Here is a 25,343-nt window from a genome sequence, read left to right as displayed (position 1 = left end):
TAGTACCATTTTATTCAGTTTAGCGCGTTGACCGTTAGATGCCACTATAGTTGTTTTCTCACGCGTGTTCGATCAATATATGATACATATTTTATTTTATAAAGTTACTGAATTACAATGGAGTCCCTTCAAGAAATTTGTCAATACTTAAATCCGAATACGCGACTAGACTTAAAAGCTGTTGCATTAGAAAATGTCCTCAGTGAGTAGTTATGATCAAAAAGTGTGAATGTTTGTGATCCTAACCTCTTATTTTTATTAATTTTCATAATAATCTTTGAATGTCAGGCGTAACTGGAACCACAGAAGGACGAGAGCTGCTATTAAAACTTCCAGATTTATTGACGCAATTAATTGCGTTGACACAAGAGTCTTCTGCGGCAATCTCCAAAGATGCAGCTCTGGCTTTAATAAACATAACCGCAGATGAAGCAGGAGCCAGTGCATTTCTGTTGATATCAGAAACTCAACCAGAGGATGGAAAATATAATTACAATCTAATACATGTTTGTATTAGGTAAACACATTATTAACAAAACCAAATAACACTCCTCTTTTTTTCTTTCATCGTTTCCTTTCCATGGTAGTTGTATAATGGACAAAGAAAGCATCTTGGCAGATCCATGCTGTATGATCCTTTCCAATATGACCAGACCACAGCACTTGGTTGATAGAGTTATAGCACTTATTGAAACGAGCGGTTATACTTGGGACTCTATAGTGGCAGCATTTACTGCAAAGCATTATAACAATTCTGGAGCCAACCTTCATTATTTAGGCCCAGTTTTCAGTAATCTCAGTCAGTCTCCACATGTAAGAAGGTGATCATTAATTAATCTTTTACAATTGATATCTAATCGCTAATTAATATGTTTATAAATTATAATTCATCAAATTGCGAATTTACTGTCCATAGGTATTTAATGGACAAAGAACGCAGTGTCATCCAGAGACTACTTCCTTTTACAGAATATGCAGGCAGCTTAGTGAGACGCGGTGGAATTGCTGGCACTTTAAAAAACTGTTGCTTTGACGTACAAAATCATGAATGGTTATTAAGTCCTGAAGTGGATATTTTGTCATACCTTCTGTTGCCATTGGCTGGACCAGAAGAGTTTGATGATGAAGACAATGATAAATTACCAACTAGTCTGCAATATTTGTCAGAGACGAAACAGAGAGAGCCAGACTTGGATATCAGGTGCAGAAACGTGTCTATGAAATCAATAATATTTCTAAATGGAAATTGTTATTTTTCTGTTGTGTTTTAGGATCATATTACTAGAAGCCTTAGCTCAACTTTGTGCAACAAGGAAAGGCAGGGAAATATTGAGAACACAAAATACATATATAATACTCAGAGAGTATCATAAATGGGAACAGGATAAGAATGCGTTGTTAACCTGTGAGAATGTTGTAGATATTTTGATCAGGTACGAATTTTTTGCTCCTATTTTACGATCTTATATCTTTTCCAATTTCCTTTTTAAATTGTAATTCTTAGCGAATATTTCTTAAATTTTAGGACAGAAGAGGAAATAGGCTTGGATAATCTGAAAGACATAGAAGTTCCCTCGGAGTACACAGAAAAATTCCATAAAATGGATCAAGATTTTATTAATAGTACATGAAGAAATATCTGTGCAGCAATATGAATTGCCTCATATTTCATACACATTACACGAGAAATGTACATATTATAATAAAACGATAATTTACCTCGACTCGAGGAGAGGAGAGACGAGGCTGCGCGTGGTATTGCACTGTTCCCTTGCTTCGTTTGTTAAACTATCTTTAGTCAAGTTATCAGGTCCTGTGTAGCAACAGAGGATTGACAAACATACAAACTAATAATTGATCATATTCAATCAAAAATCTTACAAACAGATCTATACTAAATTGGATCAGCTATCATTGCGAATTATTTTCACGCATACATTAAACAGCAGTCAAAAAGACGAATAAAAAAATTGTTTAAATCTCAATAGATACTTTGATCTATAAATAATTGTCAAGAATGCAAAAATAAAGGAAAGAAAATTTTACAAGTGATAATGCAGGTACTTGCAAGATATTCGTACACGTTATCACGAATGACGGTATTGAATATTTTCCTTTTTTATAATGTCTGTAGTGCAAACAGTAAATCGCTAATTTTAGCATGCTCGACTCAGAGCCACTTTTGCTGAGATCAAGTCTCGCGGAAACGAGAATATGGTACCGTTATTAATTAATATACACGCGCTATAATATCAATATATACGTAGACATTACATTCCCGTGATTTTTCATGCCAATTAGCTTGAATCAACTAAATAGTAATTGAATATCAAAAACGCGAGTTCAAGGTATTTCTTTAGTAAAAGACAAATAATATTCTAAAAGTAAAAATAGAAACTATTATCGCTGGAGCGTTTATGCCGTCGTAAAAAATAGTTCGATATCTTTTACGTATTTCTTCCTAGACGTTCTCTTTGAAGTATTTATTTCAGTATATACACCTCTTTGCTAAATGGTGTCTTTTTTTAATAAAAAATAAAAAAATAGCTATATATGTATATTTATGTATATTTATGTATATTTATGTATAATATCTACTAAATCTGATCGGAAATTCATCCTCAAGAATAGACATTTTTATATTTTTCGATATCAAGTTGTAACATGACGATTGATTAATGATTTATACTTTATTTAATTTTAAAAAGAATGCGCATATAAATGTTAAAAATTAAAATTATACGCGAAAAAGAAATTTCTCTGCTTTGATATTATCTCTACAAAAAAAAAAAAAAGAAAACAATTATCAAAAAAGAATTTAGAAAATTGCTAGGACAAATTTATATCTTTTAATCTTTTCGGTACCTTATTTTTTACTTAAGGTCATGTAAATGTCATTACTGTATAATTTGACGCATTAATTTAATTCACAATCATCCTGTGATATAACTATATTTTCTAATCCTTATAATTTTCCAATCAGATCAAGTAGAGGGTGTAATTTTATCAAGGAAAAAAAGGATCTTCATGGTAAATATCCTAAACCAGCCTCCAGACTAATGGAACTCTTGACGCTGGAAGCGTTACTGGTTCGCCTGCTGATTCTACTCGATTCAGCGCCGAAGATGGCCGCGATTTCCGCGCTTTTCTTGATCGAAAGGGCTTCGTGATGCGCTCCAGATCGACTGGAACAATGGGAAAGGCATTTCTTGTCTCTGTCAGCGCCACCGACGTACACTAAACGGCCCTGCGTGTCTCTAGCACTAACGACTAGCACCTTCTCGCTGTCTGAAGACTGTTGAGACTTTCGTCCTGGATTGAACAGGTCGTAATCTAGGGCGAAGTTGTTCGAACTACCGTAGCTTGACGATGACTGCTTCTGGAAACGAATAAAAACAATAAGAAGCCTCATTCATCGTATTATAATCAACTAAAATTTCTTCTTTTATAATCAAACAAACATTTTTTCTAATAGTTGAAATGGACCGATGAACCGTTCATTCCTCTCATCTTAACAATTCTCTATAAAAGATCAAGAAATACAAGAGATTAGAGAATGGGTTGATAAAACAATCAACAATTTAGGAAACGATTATTTTACTACCTACGTTAATTTACCAATCAATGCTGATACACACGTTGCCACAAACTCACAACTATAGGCAGAATTCACTGTATCGCTACTGACAGGTTTTTGCGAATATCTCGGAAACTAAGCAAAACCACCGTATGAAAAAGTTGTTCAAAATATCGATTTCTACAACATATCCAAAAATAATCGAAATCGGAGATGGGGTAACTTTCCTACAGTTCGATTTAATTTAACTTGATTAATATTACTCTGTATCGTTAATGTTATTGAAACTGTTTAAGCGTTCTAGAGAACGAGAAAAACGCATATTTAATGAAACAATCGAATGAAAGGATAGCTTCGATACAAAATTACCGAAGAATATATCGAATTTTAGAATTGTCCTATGAAGTTCAAAAATGTTCTACAGGGTGGTTGGTAACTGGTGGTACAAGCGGAAAGGGGCTGATTCTACGTGAAAAAAGAAGTCGAAAATATAGAATAAAAATTTTTCGTTTGAGGCTTTGTTTTCGAGAAAATCGACTTTGAATTTTCGTTCGGTACGCGTGTACTTTATCACGTCTCGTTATAACGGATCTCACTGTAGATCCTTGTCGATTTTCTCGAAAACAAAGTCTCAAACGAAAAATTTTTATTCTATATTTTCGACTTCTTTTTTCGCGTAGAATCACCTCCTTTCCGCTTGTACCGCCAGTTACCAACCACCCTGTATAATCGTATACAACTCAAAAACTGAAGTATATGGTACGTGTTTTCATCAGATGTTTTTTACTTATTGCAATGTGTATAGATTCATCTCCTGAAATACGAACATTTACAACTTATCCTGTATAGGGATTAGGATATTTACGTTTCGAATTACCTTGAGTACATCCAAACCTTGGGAGGGCGTTCGACATCTGCCGGTCTTGACCGCTCGAGCTTTGTCCGGGCTTCCGGCTCGGCTGAGGGTGCCTTCAGAGGGCACGATGCCTCTCTGCCTTAGCTGCTCCAGTATCGTCGGCCGGATCGGCTGCCGAGCACAGTAACACTTATTGCTTTCAGAGCAGCTGTCAGTGTCACAAGCACATACCACCGTGTTTGGAGGAACGTGAGGCTGCGTCGGGATCCTCCTCGACAACGAGCAGTAGCATTTGTCCGCTGACACGCAGGTGCACGACTCCGAATCGTAGCTACACTCGCTGCAACTCACGTAACCGCTGCTGCTCCTGTTCGCTGCCGCTCCTGCGCTTTTGTTTAGTCTTCTGCCTGAACAGCAATATCATCGGGTTTTAGTAAAACCTATTTTACAGTGGGTACAAAAAAAAAAAAAAAAAGGAGAAACATATTTGAACACCATTGCATTATTTTACATACTAATTAATTATGTTTAAGTACATTAAGTTTCGTATCATTTTTTAGTATTTTCATACGACTATACAAATTTTCTGCTCTATAAACGAAATATATGTACATTTCCGATCATCTGCGAAAGAAACGTTTGGAACAAAAGTTAGTCAACTTGCAGTGCGCTATACATTTGGATATTAAAAGTTTCCAATAAATGTTTAATCCCATAAAAAGTTAAGGTCGCCTTGAAATTTTTAATATTTTTGTTCAAAGCATTTCTTTGACAGATTATCGGAATTGTCTGAAAAATGCTGAATCTTAAACGATACATCGTGTAAACGTATACGTTGTTTCAGAAAGTTTTACATCGGATACATCAGTTTTGTATCATATTAGTGTCAGATAAGAAATTAGAAATATTGAGACGATGCTGAAACATATTACAACACTTACAAGTGTCGCTATCTTCAGAAGTAGTATGGCAGGCGCCATTTTTACTCGTCCTCCACGAAGATCTTCTCTTGCCCAATTTATTAGCCAATACACGATTCCTATGATTGTTCCTGGCGTCGCAAGAAGAGCTACTACCGAAACTATCGTTCAGTCTTCTCGCAGGGAAGATCACGGAAGTGAATTCCGTCGGTCCACCCTTCAACCTCGACACAGACCTTTTGATAGCTCTGCCAAGTAAGCAGGTTCGTCGACTGGATCGTCTTCGTTGCGGCCTTCGACGCCTCCTCATTATGCTCGCTGATCTCTGATATAGCTCATCCTGTGTCAGTGTGGCGGCCAATTTTAACAAGAACTCTTTGTACAGGGGTTTCAAGTCGTTGAATGACATCCCTTCAGGATCTAAAGGAATCGAATAACACAGTAATAGAATGTGATAATAGAAGAGGCATTTAATATGAAATAGAAAAGCATTTCATATTAACCTATTAAGGACTAGGCACAATGAAATAGTACACAGCGTGTAAAAGTTAACTAAAAAACGAAACTTATATGTATAAAAGAAAAAGAATACATATAATATTATTAACATAAAAGTAAGAGGAAGTGCTATAATAATATTAGTATAATAATATACGTTTCTTCCTCGTCATCGTTTCTATTTTATTCCCCTACAATTACACCTACAATTCCCCTACAATTTATAAAAAAAAATGCAATTCATAAAAAACCAATATGGTCAGCTATAAATCTGCATCTTCAAAGCTTCTTGAAATTAATCAAACAATAGTAAATCTTCAATTTTGAAGCTTTCTCGATTAATACTTACCGATAATAGCAGCCAAGATGTCGTCGACACTAGTCAGACCCTCCTGATTCCTAAACTCATCAAAAAGTTCGGTGAATCCCAAAGGAGTGCCACCTTTGATACTATTAGGTCTCCTAGCGCTTCCAGGATTCAAAAAGCTTCCTCTCCTGGGCAACTCGACTCTGGTCATCAAATCTCCTCTATCCACGTCTATATCACTCTGAGATCTCTTCAATCTAGTCTCCTCGAGAGCCTTCGTAGCATCCTCAGACCTGCTAACAGGTGGTTCACTTCCAGCTCTGCTTCTCTTCCTGACTCTTGGCTGATTATGCTCTATCAAATTCAAATTCGACGTGGAATCGCTCAGTTGCTTCTTCAAAGGTTTATCCATGGTAACCACTCTGCTCACTCGTCTTCCAGGTATGATCTTCTCTTGGTCCCTGGATCTTCTTCGTTCCACTGACACAGAATCCCCACGACTCTCCTGGCTCAACTGATAAATCTCGTTATTATTATCTCGTCTACCGAAGAATATATCTTCTTGCGAACTCTTTATCTTCCCTGGTCCCAGTTTGCTACCTCTGCCACTGTAAATTTCTTCCTGGGCAAGACTGTATATTTTGTCAACATCTTTAAAGTGTTCCTCGTAGAGCCTCTCTTTGCTGTTTCTCTTCAAAGCTCGTTCGTACAATGCATTTTCTTCGCTCTTGCAGTCTGGTCTTTCGATCCTGTCATAGATTATAACGTCTGACCTCGCAGAGTGTGTTTCTTGATCCTTAGACGCGTCTCTCGAGGACGCGGGATTATTCAGGTCATAGGAACCATGAGATTTTTCGTACATCCTTTCCTTCGCGTCATCTGCTTCTTTAATCGGAGTTTCTTGCGCCGGACTCTCGACTTTCCCCGCTTTTCCAATTATCGGATGCTTCTCGTATTTGTTATAGACTGTTTCATAGAATCCATTGGCCCCTATGTCGTAAATCTTGTTCGCAGAATTATTCGAGTTTTCTACTTCGATATTTTCAGGAGCGTTTAATTCTTGTTTAATTCCGAACGTTTTATTTTTCGAATTTTCGCGTTCCTCTTTCTTGGAAACTTTCGCGTCGAAGTTCGTCTGAATAGAACTGAAGCTCTGGACCACTGGATCGATCTTTTCTTTCGGACTAGCCTCTTTTCTTCTTCCTCGAGCCTCCAAAACGTCTTCTGCTTTGATATCGGAATTTTTCTTCTTTCTTCTGGGAGCTTTTTGTAAACCAGATGATTTTTCAGTTTCCTCCTCCGTTACCGAGCTGGACACGGAGGTCTTCTTCGTTCTTGGAGGTCTCACAGGGTGTTGAGGAGTCGATCTGATAGCTTCCGATTGTAATATGTTCATTCTGGTGCTGAGCCTGCTGCTTGGACTAGGTTCTCTGACGCTGGAGGCTACCGAGGCTATGCTCATGCAACCAACGCCGTTCGTGTGCCTTGGCCGACGTCGATTCGCGTCCAAATCAGCGAGTAGAGATCTGTAGAGGGTCGCTGCAGCAGCCACTGCATCCTCTTCCGTCTCACACACGAACGCGTGACATTCTAGTAACCTGGTCGCCCCTGGTCGTCGCATTACTACTGCAAATATCGGTGAATAGTGGTCTGATGTCGTTTTCAGGCCACGCATTGTTCTGAAACACGTGTGTTTTAAATTTAGTTGTAATTTCGTAAATCGTTGTAAACCTACTTTTGTAGTTCTATTTGGACTTTTGTTTGAATGAAGTATAACGCTAATTAAAAAATATCAACTATTCCAAAAATACGCTTCAAAAACGTAGAATAATGTAGAGTAATTAAAAAGCAATCATTTTTTATATTTATATCCATCATCGTAATTAATCATTATTTATGTGTATTCGAACGATTATCTAGAATATCTGAAAACCTAAAGTGATTACCTGAAATACTTAAAAGTCTAAAATAATTACCTAGAACATCCAGAAAGCCAGATTGATTATCTAAAATATATAAAAATTTTAGACGATTATCCGAAACACCACAAGATATAAAATTTGGCTATCCAAAGCACCTAAAATCCTAAAATGATTATCTGAAAATTCCTGAAATACCTAAAAATTCAGTATGTTCCTGTAAAATACTGGAAAACATAATACCGAGATACCTAAAACTCTAAAATGATTAATCTGAAATATCCACATCCTGGACAAAGTTTCTCAAACCAAAGTTTCCCTGAAATCAACCGAATAAACCTTTTCAAAGTAATTTTTGCAATCCAAGCGTGAACTGAAAATTAATTACAGGTAGCCACAACGCCATTAATTTCACCTGATGGCGCTTTCCATCGCCATGCTCACCTGTACAAGTCTGCGTGCTTCTCTTCGCTTGTCTGGCTCTGTTCGTGATCGCCGACCAACGGCAAGAAAGCGTGATGCAGCTCTCCCGATGGCATGCGTTTATTGCGAAGCCTCAGTGCACTCCACACGGCGATCCTGCGGAAGGGGTTGTTCTTCTCGCAGGTGTCAGACGTGCGGAAAGTCAACCCTCGTCTGGAGACTTCGAGTTCCGCCCGCACAGAACATTGGATTCTTTCCAGAAGCTGACGTAGGGGTTCTTGGAGGCCTCGAACGCTTGCCACGCGACCTCCCACAGGTGCTGCGCCCATATATTTCACCTGGAAGGATAATTTGATGGTCATTTAATGGCCATTTAATGGCCACTTAAGCCCCTTTTTCATAGTGCACCAAATTACAAGAAATACAATAGAATGTGATTCATCGATACATCGTTATAGTACTCCAAATTAGGAAATATCGAAGAGCATCAAGTTCGTGGCAAGCACCTCGCTTTTTACCGACATCACCAGGACGAGAAAGAGATAACATCTACTAGAAGCACAAGGAGGCGCCAAGAACGACAGGATAATGAAAGTTCACCAAGATGCAAGTACGGTGTAAATTACGTAGATTAATCGATGGTGAGCCGTTATCAGGAGTTTTCATCGGCCATTAGCACCAACTACGACCAGTGTAAAACGTTTCACGATGCGCGCGAAACACGTTTCCATTAAAAGCGAAACGTAAAGTATCGGTTATCTTCACGCTTAGAATACTTACTAAACCTTATCTCCTTATCTTCTATGAACGAAACGAAAAGTATATTGCCTGTCATAAGCGTGAAACCATTTTCTCCATTTTTATACAAGTACTTGGTATGGGATAATAACAGATAGGATAAGTCCGGTTAGAAATATCTAGAAGTGAGCAGCCAAACTGAAAGTTCCTATTACAATTTCTTTTTGTCGCGAGTTCGATTGTTGAGTCAACTTGTCCAATTCCACTTTTTTGTATAATTTGGATGTCATGCTGGTTTTGCAATTATGAAACGAAGATAAACGGTTCTTTACTTTTTTCTTACGTTCTAACGAGTTTCTTTTTTCCACTGAACATAATTTACCCTTTTTTTTTTAGGAAAGGAAAGGCTAACTTGTTTCTTAATATAATTTCAAACTTTGTGTCGACATGTAAAATATTTTTAATACAATATATAAAAATTGAAAGTTTCTCTGAGGTTTTGTAATTATGAGACGCAGCGTGTTTTCATTGGAAGAACGTCAAAACACGAGATAAAGTGCCATTTTTATAAAAATTCCTGTCTCTCGTGTTTTCTAAGGAATGGATATTTATTTCATGAAGATGTAGACTGTAGTGGCTCTTAATGAAGAAGTTATTTCTAAACGCAATTATGCGATTATAATCGAGGCAGTAAAATGATGAATTCTTATCCTGTTCTGGAAGAGACAACAACGTGACATATTCTTTTATCGTTCTACGAGTCTTTGTTCGCCATCCTCCGATGTAATGACGAGGCTGATTTGCATATGGGGACACATATTTGCGGATGATGGACAATAGTCGATATGGTAATGGATTATATTTGAACGTCACACGACGAAAGAAATTGAGATACCTTGACATTTTTACGGTTTATAAAATACGTAAAAGAATATATTGAATGTACCAAGGTCGAGTATGTACATAATTTCCAGTGAATATGCATATAAATTCTACGAATTATTTGCAGTAAATTAATAGTATTAATAATATTTTTAATGAGACACGATTTTCATGATTGTATTGGTCAAGTTTGAAAACATTCTGAAAATGTATGTAATTTAATAGAAATATATATTTATCCAAAAAATATTAATAACTATCTTGAATGTATAATCTTTGTAAAATTAATATTATTATCATTATCAGATATTTTGTCATATATTTCAAAATTTTAGAATTCCATGATTGAAAAATTAAATAATCAATTTAATGTTAGCAATGCAGTCCTACAATTAGTTGAAGAATTAATTATGTATCTCTTTTGCACCCCGTTGTACATTTGGAAAATGATCCTTTGCTCGATTCTGTATAAAATTTCATAGATCTGTGTTAATGAAATTTCAGAATGTTTCACGTAACACGTGATATACGTGTATTCACGAAAGTTTCTACAAGTGTTCTACAAGTGTTCGAATACGTTTTTCACGAGACGCTGTATGAGTTCTTCTTGCATCCCTTTTTCAAATTTCTCAGGAACCTACTTACCCATTTTCTTTATCGTCCCATCGCAGCTTCAGAGCAGCTATCTTTCATAAAACGTGCTCTTCATCCGCACATATTGGACGGTTAAGATCTGATAAGTATAAAAGCTCATAAATTCGAAGCGTGGATGAAATTCTACAGGTCTTAAGATCGTATCTCTATGGGCGTCGAGGCAATGATCTGAAGTTGTTGCTGACCTCGACGAAGGCATCATCGAGGATGGCGCAACGAAACGATGCGGAAGAGGGAGGCCATAAAAGCGGGGCAATAAGAAAAATCCGCATACCGATCCGCGGCAACGAAGGGGAATTTTTCAATGCTCCAAATAGTCAGGAGCAAGCCCCGTCACGCTTCGCGAATCGTGAACGGAATGAAAGTGATGATTAAAAATCGCTGGGACCACGGCCGCTCGAGGAAAGTCATGCAATTTGTCTTTAAGAATGACTTAGGGTACTTATCGAGAGACTGCGGACTTTTTAGTATTTATGAAAAATTTGAAGATGCGTAAATGCAAATGGATGTATATAACGCGCGAAAATATATGAAATATCCAAAGTATGGTACCTTTTACAATATTTAACAGATAAAACAATTTTTTATCCAAATTCTAATTACGTAATTACGTTCGGGGGAATATGATTTTGCATTTTTACCACCGGACCGACATGACTGGAAAAAACAAATTTTACTTTGTGTGTTTTATATTATATTTTTGCATCTTTATATTTTATATTATCGAACTTTCATATTTTATCTCCCCTTTTGGATTTGTATGTTATCGAAGTGTAGACGTCGATAGAATATAATTAATAAACGTATAGAGAATAAGGATAGGAGAGGTAGAGTAGAATCTCGATTATCCGAGGTGATGTGGACCGGGCCGATGTCGGACAGTCGAAAACTGGGATAATACGGAATAATCTATTAACTTTCTTAAATTATAAATTTCATAAATTATAAAATCGTAAAATCGTAGAAAACTTTTGATAGTACGATGCTGAACACGTATTTAGGTTTAATTAATTATTTAAACGGTTGAAAGTTTTTTTAACTACTTTCACAATACTTGACTATTTATACTTTCGTACTCTTCGCGTTAAAGTTTCGAAAAAAAATGTAGTTACCGTAAAGTTCAGAGCACCTCTGATAGTACAGCACTTCGGTTAAACGGGACTCGAACAATCGAGATTCCACTGTACATTCTAACTCTTGTAATTGTCAAGTTTAAGTACGAGAAATGTTAAGCTTGCTGATTGAAAAGTAGACCATAAGCGTAAATCAAACGTAAGTGGAAGTACCTATTAGGCCCTAACCTGGAGAGGAAGAACTATGAAAAATAAAAAAAGAAAGAAAGTCGTGTATCATTCTGTTGAATTGAAGAAAATATAATATATCGTTCAATTTCTACACCAATTATATTTCATACTGCAGCTATATACTTCAAATTAGGTTTTTCCCAGGAGAAATCAAATTTTGAAAAAGATTATGGCACGATATCATGCGATGGAACTTGAAATCGAACGGAAATAATGTTTCCATAGTACGAACAATCCTCATCGGCATATTTTCCACCGTTCCCTAGACATCAAGAACGATATTCGCCTCCTACTCGATGAAAATTGCGCTCGACCGTGTCGCATAATTAGTAGTACGCAATATTAAGTGTTACGACGTTCTTAATCTCTGCCAGCACGTTTCGTTCTACTCTCATTCAACTAAATATTATTTAATACACGCCTGTATGGAAGCATCAGATAGCAAAGATATTTAATTCGACATTAAACAAAAATATTCGAAAAATATTCTTCATAATCATCCACCTAAATTCATACTTAACTAGAAATAACACTAGATCATATTCCAGTTGAGCACAAAACTGCAAAAATTCTATTTTTATTACCCTTTTTCTACCTTTTTATTTTTTTTTTTTTTTTTTTTTTTTGCTTCTCTTCGTCTTCGAACGAGCAAGCAGTTCACCAGACCAATTATACGTCGATCTCAATTTTATTTCCATTCGTAAATGTATCAGATAAATTCGTTGATTTTTGTACACGAACGAATTGTCGAGTAAGTCAGGATTATATAAAATGATTAGAACATTTTTTATTTTAAACTCGTTTGACGTTTGAATATTTCATTCTTTCTTATATTCTCGTATTTCCCATATTTGGACTACGAGTATTTATGCAGATTCATATTTTTGCAGATATAATTAAAAAAAAAAGAAACTCAGGCAAAATATAACTTTATAATTTTAAATATTTTTGCATATTACGTGCACTTTTGGATTTTCAAGTTCCTCGTAAATGCATAAAAATCCCCAGTCTATTCGTACGCTCTGCTAATATTTCTTCTAAAAAAAAAATGCAATGAAATTAAACGAGAAAAGCAATATGGAAAGACAGCGAGGCGTTTTCGTGCAACGTCCGTAAAAGTCCGAGGTTTTCGTAGCGAAATATGAAATACGCGGTCGGTGCGTGTTTCGAGGCGATTTTCAGGCCGCGAAGTAGGTGAATCCTTGGCCAAGGCGCGAACAGCTGCGAACTCGTCTCGAGAGTGGAACGAATGGCCATTCCCCGAGATTTTTCTGTGCACGGGGGCAGGGACGCGGCGACGCGGCCGTACGATCGAATTAACATAAGTGAAAATCCTCTTTTTCTTCGTGATCCCGTCTAATTGCAGTGAAATCTTTGTTGCGCGGATCCGCGCTGCATTCGACTCTACGACAACTAATTTCGATCGAATTGACTTCGTTCTCGTATCTCGACGAATGAATATACAAACGATGGAAGAAATTCGAACGATGGAAGAATTTTCTGACCAACTCTAGTTTGACAATGAAAGGAAAGCAATGTCTTCTAACGACATTTGAAACGACAAGTGCATTAACACATTTGTACTGTGATATTTTCTATCTTTAATAAAAGAAACTTTGACAGTAAAAGCAGAAAGAAATGTCTTTTAATAATATTGGAATGTAAGTCGTGTATTTAATAATATTAAGTTAAGTGCATTGAAACTTACGCTGTAATATTTCATTACAAAGACCACAATTGCTACAGTTAAAATTACGATATTGCATCTTTAATGTAAGAAAAATTCTTTCGGAAGAAAGATTCTAATATAAACGCCACTGTATGCATACTTTCGAGATCAATACACTACTAGCAGTGATACCAACGATGAGTTTGATTAATGAGTGTACCAACAATGAGCGATAATATCGTTCTACTGGTTCACGAGAGTAGAGAAAAGTGTTTGGTGGCACGAAAACGACGAAGAACCACGGACGAAAGTAATCGATATATTTACCGGTAAAATCGCGGCGGCGCATTCTCCAGGTGTTTCGCTTTCGGCTTCCACGGAAGCGAACATCGCCTCGATCCTCGCCTGCACGGCGCTGTTCACCCTTCTCTGTTCGTCCACCCCCATGTCCTCCAGACGATTCGAGTTCATGGTTGATACCGCGCCATACCAACCGCCAATGTTCGATCCGTAGATCGACCTGAATCAATAAGTTTCACTGTAGCCTTTTAGGAATCTTTTTATAAAATTTGTATTGTCTTGCGAAATTAATGAAGAGATGTATAGTTTGTTATTTGAGTTTGGTACAGTACTTTTTTACTGGCTTGTATTAAAAATTGTAAAGCGAGTCAAAACAATTTATCAAGTTGTATTAAAAATTCTAAAACGAGTCTCGATTGAATTACTAACTGAAAATCATACCTCGAATCTTCGAACAGGGCATCGATGCGAGCCTTGCTTCTGAGGGAGCATTCCGATGCGGGACCAGCCAACCGGAAGCCATCCTCGTAACAGGACATTCCCACGCAAGACATATTCGGCTCTAGATCTAAACTAGAGCACGATCCACGTCTGTATCTCTTTTAAGCTCCCTGGAGCTTTTCTCTTCGTCGTGTTTTCATCGAGCGACGTCATTCGTTCTGGAACAATTCAACCATCCTTATGAAGAATATCTAGTCTCGATCGTTTTCTAAATATGTATGTGCGATCTCTTTTCATAATTTTATCGATTAATTATACCAATGAAATAGTAATTATTTTATATCAAACAGCAATTCTTATAACTAGACTGCGGATATTTATGCCAACTTAAATTTTTATAAATGCAAGTAAAGAGATAGAATCTGAAAATAAGTAGAGAGATTTGTTTCACTCGTTAAATATTGTAACGACCAATGACATACTTTCGATATTTTATATATTTTTCTATATTATATACACTCTGTGTCAATTCTTCTATGGACGTATAAAAATAAATAATAAAAATAAAGCAGAAACTAGTCTACTTATTTCAGAAATCTGCTCTATAAAAGTCTAATTAATATTAAGTATTATAGAAATGTTAAGTATTATGTAAACGTAAAAAGGTTAAATACAAAGTCAATGTAAAAATCGTGTTTTATTTCATGGAAACACCATCTCTCCTATCGATCAATGCATCTTCACTTAATTGTGTTAATTCATGGAAGTACAGACACCACACGTAAATTATTATATATTTAACAATATGTGTCTTAACGCGTTCAAAACATATACATAGAGATTTTACTGTATTTTACATTTAAGAGATTTGTGTAGACTTTTGTGACTGTATTTATAGACCCGTTTAATTACACGGTATCGCTATTGAAAAATCAACCACGTAACATCTGTATCGAACCTAAGCATAAACAATGAACGCCTCAGAAATTTGTTTAAAAACACTGGCAGTTAACAAAGTTCGAAAGATTCGAAAGAGGTGAGATCTGGACAGGATCTCACCTCGTTTCCACGGACCCTTGCTGCCAGTCCGCAGTCTGCGTTAAATTTATTCGAGAATACGTATCACGTCGGATAATGGCAATTAAAACTGTAATTGCAAGACGGGACTGGATGAAGAACGATCGACAGACACCGTTTCGAATCTGGGCTCGAGTAAAAGTGGCGGGCAGCTCGTAATTTCACCCTTTAAGGCGGTACTTTTAATCAAGGCTATCGACTGTATCCTTTTCAAACATGTAGCGTGAAACGTGCTTGTTGGAACAGAGATTGTGAGACATTTATGATCGGTTATCCATCTTAACAAGTATCTCTGGATCGTAAATAGCTAGGACAAGTTTTATCGGGTTACTTGTTTTTGACCTACTTAATCACCTAACATTTTACATTTTAAATGATAAACATCATCAATGAAGAATATTCATTATAATTTATATAAAACTCTACGAGTGTTGATTTAAGTTTTGGGGACATTAACAAAGAGCAGAAATTTATGAAATATTCAAAGCTCTAATTAAAGTTCCATATCGTAAGTCGCATTCATAAAACATGAAATTGCATAAACATCATCAGTCTAATTAACCTAATAATATCGTTCCTACGAACATTTCTCAGCCTATAATTCCCGACAAACATTTCGTGTATATCATCGAAAAGATTTACTGTCCCATAACTATGTCAGATGAATCGTTGTTTGCCTATAGTTCGTGTCTGCTCGCAAAACATAATAACTGGAACGTTTTTGCTATTGTTGCATCAGCGAATTCCAGCGAAATTTTCACACTCGTGGCGCCGCGCCGTCACTCATTTACAAGCTCGCCAATCACACGAAGAATATGGTTCTCCAAGTGGCAAGAAGGGATTGCATTTCGCGAAAGATCGCATTGTTCACCGCGGTAGAAATCGCGGGTACGCGGCACTCGATACCCACTCGTGTAGAATTATCGCGTGCATGCCATCGGCATACCGCCGCTCGATTTTCAACGCGAGGTTCGTCGCGTTTCTTTTAATACGTTGACTGTTGCGCAGTTCCAAAATTTCAATTCTTTTTTTCTTTTCTATACCTAACTATTAAATTTCCAATCCATCGTCCGCAGATATCAACCTTTTTCTATAGAATCAAACATCTATTGCAATCCCTCCTTACTCGATATTCAATTCTTTTCGAAACAAAAAGTGTATTCAAATTTCTACCCAATTTCTCGTAGAATTAAAATGGTTTACTGCAGTCCTCAGCCATTGCACGCCCAACTCATAGTCCCAAAATTTCAATTCCTTTTTTCGTAGAAATACCCAATTTATTGCCAAATTTCATCGTTCTCCATACAATAAAAGAATTCGTTTAATCCGCCACTCAATTCTCACTTACGTAAAACCTAATATATCATTGCGAAACTTTGTCACCGATTGTATATAAAAATTGATCCACTCGACATTTGGATATTGATATCCCCAAAAACGTTAGCGATGTCGTCATGATTAGTGATTAACGCTACTCTTTATTATTCCACTTGAAACCTGTATAAGTGGTCTAATGGAAGAGAAAGGAATAAAGAATAACCGATAAAAGAATATCTGATGCGAACCATATAAAATTCTGTCGAAAATAAGTCGAAGGTACAGAATATCCGTTGGTAATTATAATTTCTAATTTTACGTCGTATTCTGCTGGGAAACGAAGCAGCGTGAAATCTTTTACAGTTAGCCGGATCGAGGGACTTTTCAGAAAGGCGTCTGTCGGCTCGCGTATTATGGAGAATAACTGTCGCTGACACGTACACGTAAACGGAGCCCATCTGTTCACGTGTTCACCGTTGCACGCCGAGGTCGTGACGAAACTGATTATCGAAAATTGGACGATTACCGATCCGACCAGCTAATTACGGCAACGGGAACGAATCGATTTCGAGATGATCATAGTTGGAATCCTGGTCATAGATTTTCAATTGAACTTTCAATTCGATTACTTGTTCGTTCGAATTATGGACTAATATGAAATTTTGATTTAGTAACACAATAATACCGATGGCAAATTTCTTTCAAAATTTGCTTTAACGACTTAGTTTCTATCCTATGTATGTGCTGATAAATAATTTTTGTATAAATATATTTCTGTGTTGGAAAATCTTACGTATGTGTTTCGTTTATGAATATCATGAAAATTTCGTTTAAATCCTAGCGATTTTTAATTTATGCTCTTCGTTTGAATATTTGCTATCACGTACATACTATGAAACCAGGAAAGTCGATTGATAAAATTCTAAGGCTGAAAGATGGATTGGTTAGAAGGATAATACGATTTATTATGTTTATTAATTTATTTTAAAACGTATTGTTTTTTTTTATTTAAAAATAAAATAAATCTAATTGACAAGATGTAGTCGTAAAGTTAACGCTTCGTGAACACGAGAAACAGATTTCGTTCAATTTTATGGACCACTATTTTGTTTCTGGTGCGTTTACAAAATGGAATCTTGTTGAATGCTTCATTAAGTTAAGGCACGGTCAATTAACGACAATTAAGGCACGCGTTTAATTTTTGCTCAAGATGAATAACGAGGGTAAATTTTACAACTAGACTCGATTCACAGTTATACGTCTCTCTGATCTTTGACCGTATCAATTAAATATTCTTATTTTCATTTCGGCTAAACCTCGTTGGACAAGATTCTACTTCGATTTCAAATCGTTGGAAGGAAAGAGTCCGAATTATATCCACTGCAGTGCCGTAGGATTTGAAAGTTACTGGATACAAATGAAAGTTTGCCAAAATCTAAAAAGCTTGAAGTTGCGAATATTAAAAGACTCAAACATTTGAAACATAATAACAATATCGATTTTAATTTAAAATATCTAATATTTGAAGTATTCAAAAATTAAGATATTCAAAATTTAATGATTCGAGGAAGAAGGTTTATATTAATTAAGAAATTCTTATTCAGGATCTCTATCGAAATATTAAAACATTTGTTATATTCTGCTATTAATCTTTCTAAGCCACTAGTTTTCTTGGTTTGCCACTTTCCATTAATTTACAGCCAATTACAAGGTAAACCAATTGTTGGACGTTTAGGCGACTGTCAGCGCTACGGATGACGAAGGATCCTCGTTCGCCGCGTCGAAGGCAACGGTATTAAGGTCGACAAACAGATTACAGCATCACGTGTCGACGAATCGCGTGGAGAAGCTAACATGCGCGGCCGGATTTAAAGCGTGTGTGGATCGTTCAACTTGCAATTACCAAGTTCACGGTTCGTTTACCAGCCGAGTTCGGTCTAATGGGAATCGAATAAACGAACGGAAGTAACCGGACGCACGAAACTGTTCGCGTGCCAGGGAAAATCGTATCGGAGTCGTCTCTTCGCGATAGAAGTGCCAATTTCGGATAGGTAAATAAAATCTAGGTAGAAGAAAGTACAATTTAAGCAACCGTTCGAATCTTAGATGATGAAAGAAGATATCTGCTTAAAATCGAGGAGGCAGATGATATTTGTAATTCTAATTCTAATTCGTTATTTGCATTTCTAATTCTATGATATATGAGGGGCAAGATAGAAAGATAGTTTTAAATGGTTGAAAAATATTCATAATCTGACATACTACTTGCTTTAAACAAGTTCAAACCTGTTATTAAATAACCTTGATTTCTCCATGTCAGAAAATTATCAGCAAATGTGAACTCTAATCAGCCTAATAGATAATGAGAATGAGTAAAAGTAGGGTATTAAGATGATTGAAAAGTACGATTTTAATATCATAATGTCTACTTCAAACAAGTTCAAACCGATGATTAAACAGTCTCGTGTCGGATACAAGAAAGTGTAAATAACAGAAAGCTACGATATCTAAAAAATAACTAAATCAAAAATAAATGGAGGACACAGTACCCCACCATAATATCCCAGAGTCAGAGATCCATCGACGCTTCTGTAGAACGTGATCTCGAATATGCAACAAACTATCAAAATTCATTCACTTACTTTCCAATCGCTCCACGATCTCAATTTCGCCCAAAAATCCTCATACAGAGTCTCCTAAACAAAAGTTTTCTAAAGTTTCTCGAAAAACACCAGCGCACCACCGCCACGAATCCCATATTATCGTATAGATCACTTAGATCGTATAGATCCACGGTTCCCCGGACTCCTCCATCTTCTTTGTATCGATACCACAATATGAGATGAAATGTAAGAAACACTTGTTCGATTTCAAATTTCACAAATTTTCAGCAGATAATCGATCGTTGTAACAGAGGACAATCGATTCTTGTAATTTCACAAATATTCAAATGGATAATCCAATTGGCGTAATTCCACAAATTTTCGATAGATCATCGACTGTCGCAATGAACAATCGATTTTTGTAATTTCACAAATTTTCAATGGATGATCAGCTGTTATAATTGCACAGATTTTCAATAGACAATCGACTGCTCAGCAAGAAATATTAAAAAACCGACGTTTTTCACACGAAAAGAACGTTGCCGTTGACGATCGACCTTGGCCACGAGTCGATCCGGATGACCGTCGACGTGAAACTGCCGGGGATGTTCCGCAGGAGAGACTCGAGTTCTCTCGCCAGTGAGTCGGCTCCTCCACGCTGGAGCGAGGAGAAGGAGGAAGAACAGGAGGAGCAGGAGGATAAAGATCGACGGAGAGAGCCTTTCTGCTGCTCCACGGGAAGGGTGAATGTCTGGTCGCGGCTTTTTACCGGAAATCTTGTGCGTCGTGCCTCGCCTGACACGTACGCATCATTGCGATTAATTGGTCCAATATCGATATCTACTTCTCGTGAGTTTGACGTTCGTGGCTAGGGTAAGAGATGAGACGTGTTGTTGTGACCGATTTTCGACGAAAATCTAACGATTTTGGGCTTTTCACAAAGATTTGGAATATTTGAAGAAATATTAGCTTTTGAATTTTTAATGGAGATTTGGTACTTTATCATTTTTCTCGGAGCATAGACGATTTAGAATATCTTAGAAAATTAGTTTTTCAAGAAATGTTAGTTTTTGTTCGATTCTTAAGGAAAATTTGTCACTATTGGCCTTTTTGAGAAAACAAGCACAGTTTGGAATATATTAGAGAATTATTTTTTGGAGAAATTTTGCACTTTTTGGGGAAGTGGATAGTTTGGAAGATGTGGAGAGATAATTTTTCTTCTTGCTTATTTTGCTCGTTGAGGAGAATTACACACTTCAATATTTTGAGGCAGAATTCGATGACTTGAACTATTGATTTTCCTTTTAAAAGATATTAATGAGGAAAATATTAATTTTTAACAGTAGGAAATATTAATAAGAAAAATGCCAATCTTTTCTCGATCGTGAGAAATACCAATTAATTAAAGATATTTTGTGTTTCTTTATTATTATTAATTTTATTATTAATTAGTATTAATTTTTCCAACAACATCTTTTACGAAATTTACTTCATTCCTGTTTCCTTTCGTCCCTTTTCCACTATAACTATCATACGGAATATTCTTCAAAAAGAGACAGGAAAAGTAGGACACACGAGAATACCAATTTCGAAATTTCAAAGATCACGATTAAACGTTTCCACGTACTCGATGAGTACTTTTGTGGAACAAAAGGTACTGGAAAACTACAATAGACTACTGGTAATGATAGTTTATTTAAACTCCTGCGCTTTAGCAAGCCGAAGAAATTCAACAGTAGGAAAGTAGGTCGAAAACTAGTTACGTATATTACGCTAATTACGGTGCATTTAATGTGGTAACCATCATTCAGGGAAGACCGAAAGTATCGAGGAACTGAAAAACGTTCCTGTCTCTTATTACCATTATAATACTAAATTGAAACATTTACATCGAAGTTGAATTACAGAAGAAAACCAAACCCCATTGTCTCTCACAGCAGGAACACGTGTGATTACTATCGAAGAAATTTCGAGACGTTTTCTAACGAACAATTTCCCTCGAGAAAATAACAGACACTCTTAACTCTTTCGACTTTTGTGGGCCGAAAATAATTATTCTAAAGAATACAGCGAATATTTTCTAAAAAGAATATTTTCTATTCTGATAATGATCTGTTAATTAAAATGTTTATCTATAATAAATTAAACTGTTTAATAATCAAAATGTTCAAAATTTAGTTTCAATAAATTTCAATTAGTACCTAATTATAATTTTCGCAAAATCCAAAAATTCTAGCCCTAAAATCCTCCACTCAACTAAACGTCAGTCATCAGAAACCATGCCATTTCATCCGGTCAAAATAAAGTCCAAACAGTTGACCTGAGATTAGCATATAGAAAGCAATCCAAAATTGTTAATCCATTAACATCGTCCCCAAATTCATCTCTATAAATTCAAAAAGACAGCTCATAAACCAAAATGTTTAACCGAGATCAGACTACCAAACAACTATAACGAGATTTACTCTGAATATATACAGCAGCGGACGGAAGAAAGTTTAATAAAAGCCAGCATAATTTTACAAAATATGTTTAAATCTGCAATACAAGTCACGATTTATTAATATATGCATATATAAAACTAAATTCCAGAATAGGCGACTATCAGCAAAACAGTAAAAAATATCTAAAAAAATATCTATAAAAATTACTATACGAGCATATACACGAATAAATTCCAGGATAAGTGACTGTCAACGACATCGTGAAAAATATCTAATACAAAAGTTATTAACATATCACTACACATTTTTATACACTTATAGAAAATTTGACAAAATTCCTATAAAGACAGATATGTCGCAAAAGAAACAACAGGTTTATAATAAAGCAACTAGAAACTAGAAACAGTGAGAAGCGTTCGACCCATACTAAATATCAACATATTTATAATACCATTAGAGTATCATTATACTTATAATAATACTTTTAGTAGTACTTTTGATAATAATACTTTTCACTGGCATCGTATATCTAGTGACCAACATCTTTATTCTGTCCGGGAAAGGACGCGTGGGGTCAAGGAAACACATGGAGCAACGAGAACACGAAGAAAGAAAGGAGGAGGTGGAGGAGGAGCCTTACGGGAGAAGCTGAGGAGCAGTCTGGATTCTCTGGTTTCCGTCGCTGGTCCTCGTCGGCGTGGTAACGCGGTAACCGATAACGGTACCTTGCTTCGACGGCGTTCACCAATGTGAGAGTACTGTTATTCCAACGATGCAGTTGCCCTCTCTGTTCCACCATAGACTAGTTGGTCTTATTTGTCCTGCTCCTTCACCGACCGGCGAGCGTGAAGCAACACGGATGGTTGTTAGTCGTTCTTTGGCCTTCGACAGGAACGTTGTTGACGGAGGAATGCTAGAAAATTAAGCATGGAGTAGATTAAATTGATAAGGAGAATATTTTGGGAATATGTAAAAGTAAATGGTAATTTTCTCGAATACCAAGTAGGCGAGATTTTAGTAGTGGCAATGAAAGAGATTTTTTGAGAAAAATGGGGAGCAGGAGATTGGGTTCTACATAAGTGACTATTAAATGAAATTTCTAATTAAAAAAATTAGATGTGGGTTTGAATAGATTATATCGATAACGAGAATATATTGGGAATATGTAATAGTAAATGGTAATTTTGTGGGTATCAAGTAGACGAGATTTAGTAGTGATAATGAGAAAGCAGTAACAAAAGGGTTTACATATTCGGCTATTAAATGAAAATTTTAATTTTAAGAGAAAGGATGAAATTTGTTCTTACAATTAGTCGCTCTTAGACTTCAACGAGATCATTGTCGTTAAAATAAAGGATATTTACAGAACAATTATATTAACTTTTATTTCGTTAATAATAGATGCAGCACATGGACGAAGCATGGCCATTTTTGTTCATCTTTCTTATTTCGAACAACTTTGATAGTCATACAACTTAAAAAGTTTAGTTTCCTGAAAATGGGTAATATAGCTACGAAATCTTAATAAAAAAATCATTTTTTGAACGGCGAAGAGGGTATAAAAATACATGTGTAAGTTCATAACCGATTAAAAGAACAGTTTTGGTAATATGGAATTCGATTATTCAATTTTAAAATTGTTTATGTATACCTTGAAATAACATTTATAAAAACAGCTGCAAGTTGCAAAATCGACATATTCTATAATACATTTGCGCTTTCTAAAGATTTAATTTATATTTCGAACGATGAAAGGGATCTATCAGAAAAATCCACGACAAAAATCTAGGAGAAAAATGCATCCAGTGATGTTTCCATAAAAAAATATTTTCCCACACGAATCTTTCGTTTCTTTTCATCCTGAACTTGATATTCAAGCTGTGTGTGCCTAGATGGATCGCATTAGACACGCTTATTCTTATGTAATAATCACTAATGTGATCGCTCATACACGACGGGATCAAAGTTCATCTTGAAATAAGGTGGACTTGGAAATAGTAATTTTAACGGTACAAGAACGCTGTAAAGTACCCCTGTTTATAGGTATATTCCCTGTCCATCCATTTGCATATTTTAATTTCTTGTTTACGATCCTCGTATCTGATCGCCTTTTTCTCCATTATGGCGACATTATCGCGGCGAAAGTAATCGTTTGAACGATAAACGCGCTCTCAGCAAATTCTTCTGCTTTCAACCGACAATTATTCCACGAATTTAGCTTGAGCCCTCCCTTTTTTCAATTCCAATTTTTGAGACATAATCCCTTGACACAGGCAACAATTTACATTGCTTTATCAATGATTTATTTATTCTAGATATTAAGGTAAACAATTATTCACTAGCCCTTGAATTAGTAAATTTATATTTCGGATACTGCCTATGCTTCCAATTATATGTATTCATAAACAATCATAATTTGGAAAGCTGTCAACATTAGTAGGTTTATAAAAAATGAAACACGACATTATAATTAAAATTATTTTCGTAGTAATCGAGAATTATTTCTTTCTTATTCGTAAAAAAAGAATTGTTTCGTTTTCATTCTAAAGATAATTAGAGAAAAGAGAGCATTGTTAATAATTAAATAATAATTAAGTAATATGCATTTATAGGAAAAGTAAAATTCCAAACAGGAGTAAAATACACGTAATATACAAAAATATACAGAAACATACAGAAATATGAAAAAATATGCAAAATTATGCAAAATTATGTAAAATTATTCCGCAACATACAAAGATATACAAAAATATACCGAAATATATAGAAATACAAGAAAGTATGCGGAACATTCAAAGTATAGCACTCGCTATAACATTTAATTGATGAAATAAATCTCTGCTTATAATTGATTATATTTGCTTAATTCGGTTTATAAAAATACGGACAGTTTCGGCGAAAAAGAAAAAACTGGACACTTCTTTACGATTTATTCTAAAGGAACGTAAAACTTGGGGGGGGGGGAGGGCAAAGGCTGTTAAAAGCTGCAAGAACCGATATTGACAGCAAAAAGTGATTGCACCTACTCTTCAGGTTCTCGGAAGACAGGCGAAGTTCCTCCTTTCCCATGTTTGCGGTTGCTTTGATTAATACATGCCGGCAATTTTACAATAATGTCCAGTTATTTTATGCATTGTACCATTATACGACTACGTAGGTATCGTTTCATTAACGACAGCTGGTGGATACCGCTTCGAAGCGGAAGTTATCGTGGCCGCTGATTTTTCATCGACTCGCTTTCGCAGCTGTCGCTGCCTCCTATTTCTTTTTTCAATCGCCGGTTATGCAACGTTTTTATACAAATATCCAAGTTCATAAATATATCCAGTGGTATCTGCTAATTATCTCTAGCATCGTTGTTTCCTCTATAGTCATATCGTTTAACCATATTTTCACATTGATACTTCAATTTGA

General features: G+C 35.9%; 2 protein-coding genes across 7 annotated transcripts; one reads left to right on the top strand and one right to left on the bottom strand.

The window, feature by feature from the left end:
- The first annotated feature begins 40 nt into the window (after positions 1-40).
- LOC126924852 (protein HGH1 homolog) lies at positions 41-1,739 on the top strand. Its single transcript, XM_050739784.1, has 6 exons — positions 41-202; positions 289-517; positions 588-821; positions 917-1,201; positions 1,272-1,433; positions 1,526-1,739. Exons 1-6 carry the CDS (start codon positions 118-120, stop codon positions 1,629-1,631), a joined length of 1,101 nt encoding a protein of 366 aa, XP_050595741.1. The 5' UTR covers positions 41-117; the 3' UTR covers positions 1,632-1,739.
- On the bottom strand, positions 1,593-25,334 carry LOC126924836 (uncharacterized). Of its 6 annotated transcripts, none has more exons than XM_050739739.1 (10): positions 24,956-25,334; positions 19,525-22,842; positions 14,489-14,706; positions 14,075-14,267; positions 8,522-8,838; positions 6,201-7,837; positions 5,375-5,773; positions 4,665-4,840; positions 4,455-4,604; positions 1,593-3,379 (listed from the first exon to the last, which is right to left on the bottom strand). In XM_050739739.1, the coding sequence occupies exons 3-10, from the start codon at positions 14,599-14,601 to the stop codon at positions 3,026-3,028; spliced, it is 3,339 nt and encodes a 1,112-aa protein (XP_050595696.1). In that variant the 5' UTR covers positions 14,602-14,706; positions 19,525-22,842; positions 24,956-25,334; the 3' UTR covers positions 1,593-3,025. The 6 variants fall into 6 exon arrangements, with proteins under 6 accessions (XP_050595696.1, XP_050595693.1, XP_050595695.1 ...); XM_050739740.1 differs by adding an exon at positions 3,462-3,522 and having other exon boundaries at positions 3,250-3,379; positions 4,455-4,840; XM_050739736.1 differs by having other exon boundaries at positions 4,455-4,840.
- Positions 25,335-25,343: the final 9 nt, after the last annotated feature.

Source organism: Bombus affinis, chromosome 15, assembly GCF_024516045.1.
Source record: "Bombus affinis isolate iyBomAffi1 chromosome 15, iyBomAffi1.2, whole genome shotgun sequence".
Taxonomy (NCBI): domain Eukaryota; kingdom Metazoa; phylum Arthropoda; class Insecta; order Hymenoptera; family Apidae; genus Bombus; species Bombus affinis.
This window is presented reverse-complemented; position numbering and strand designations above follow the sequence as displayed.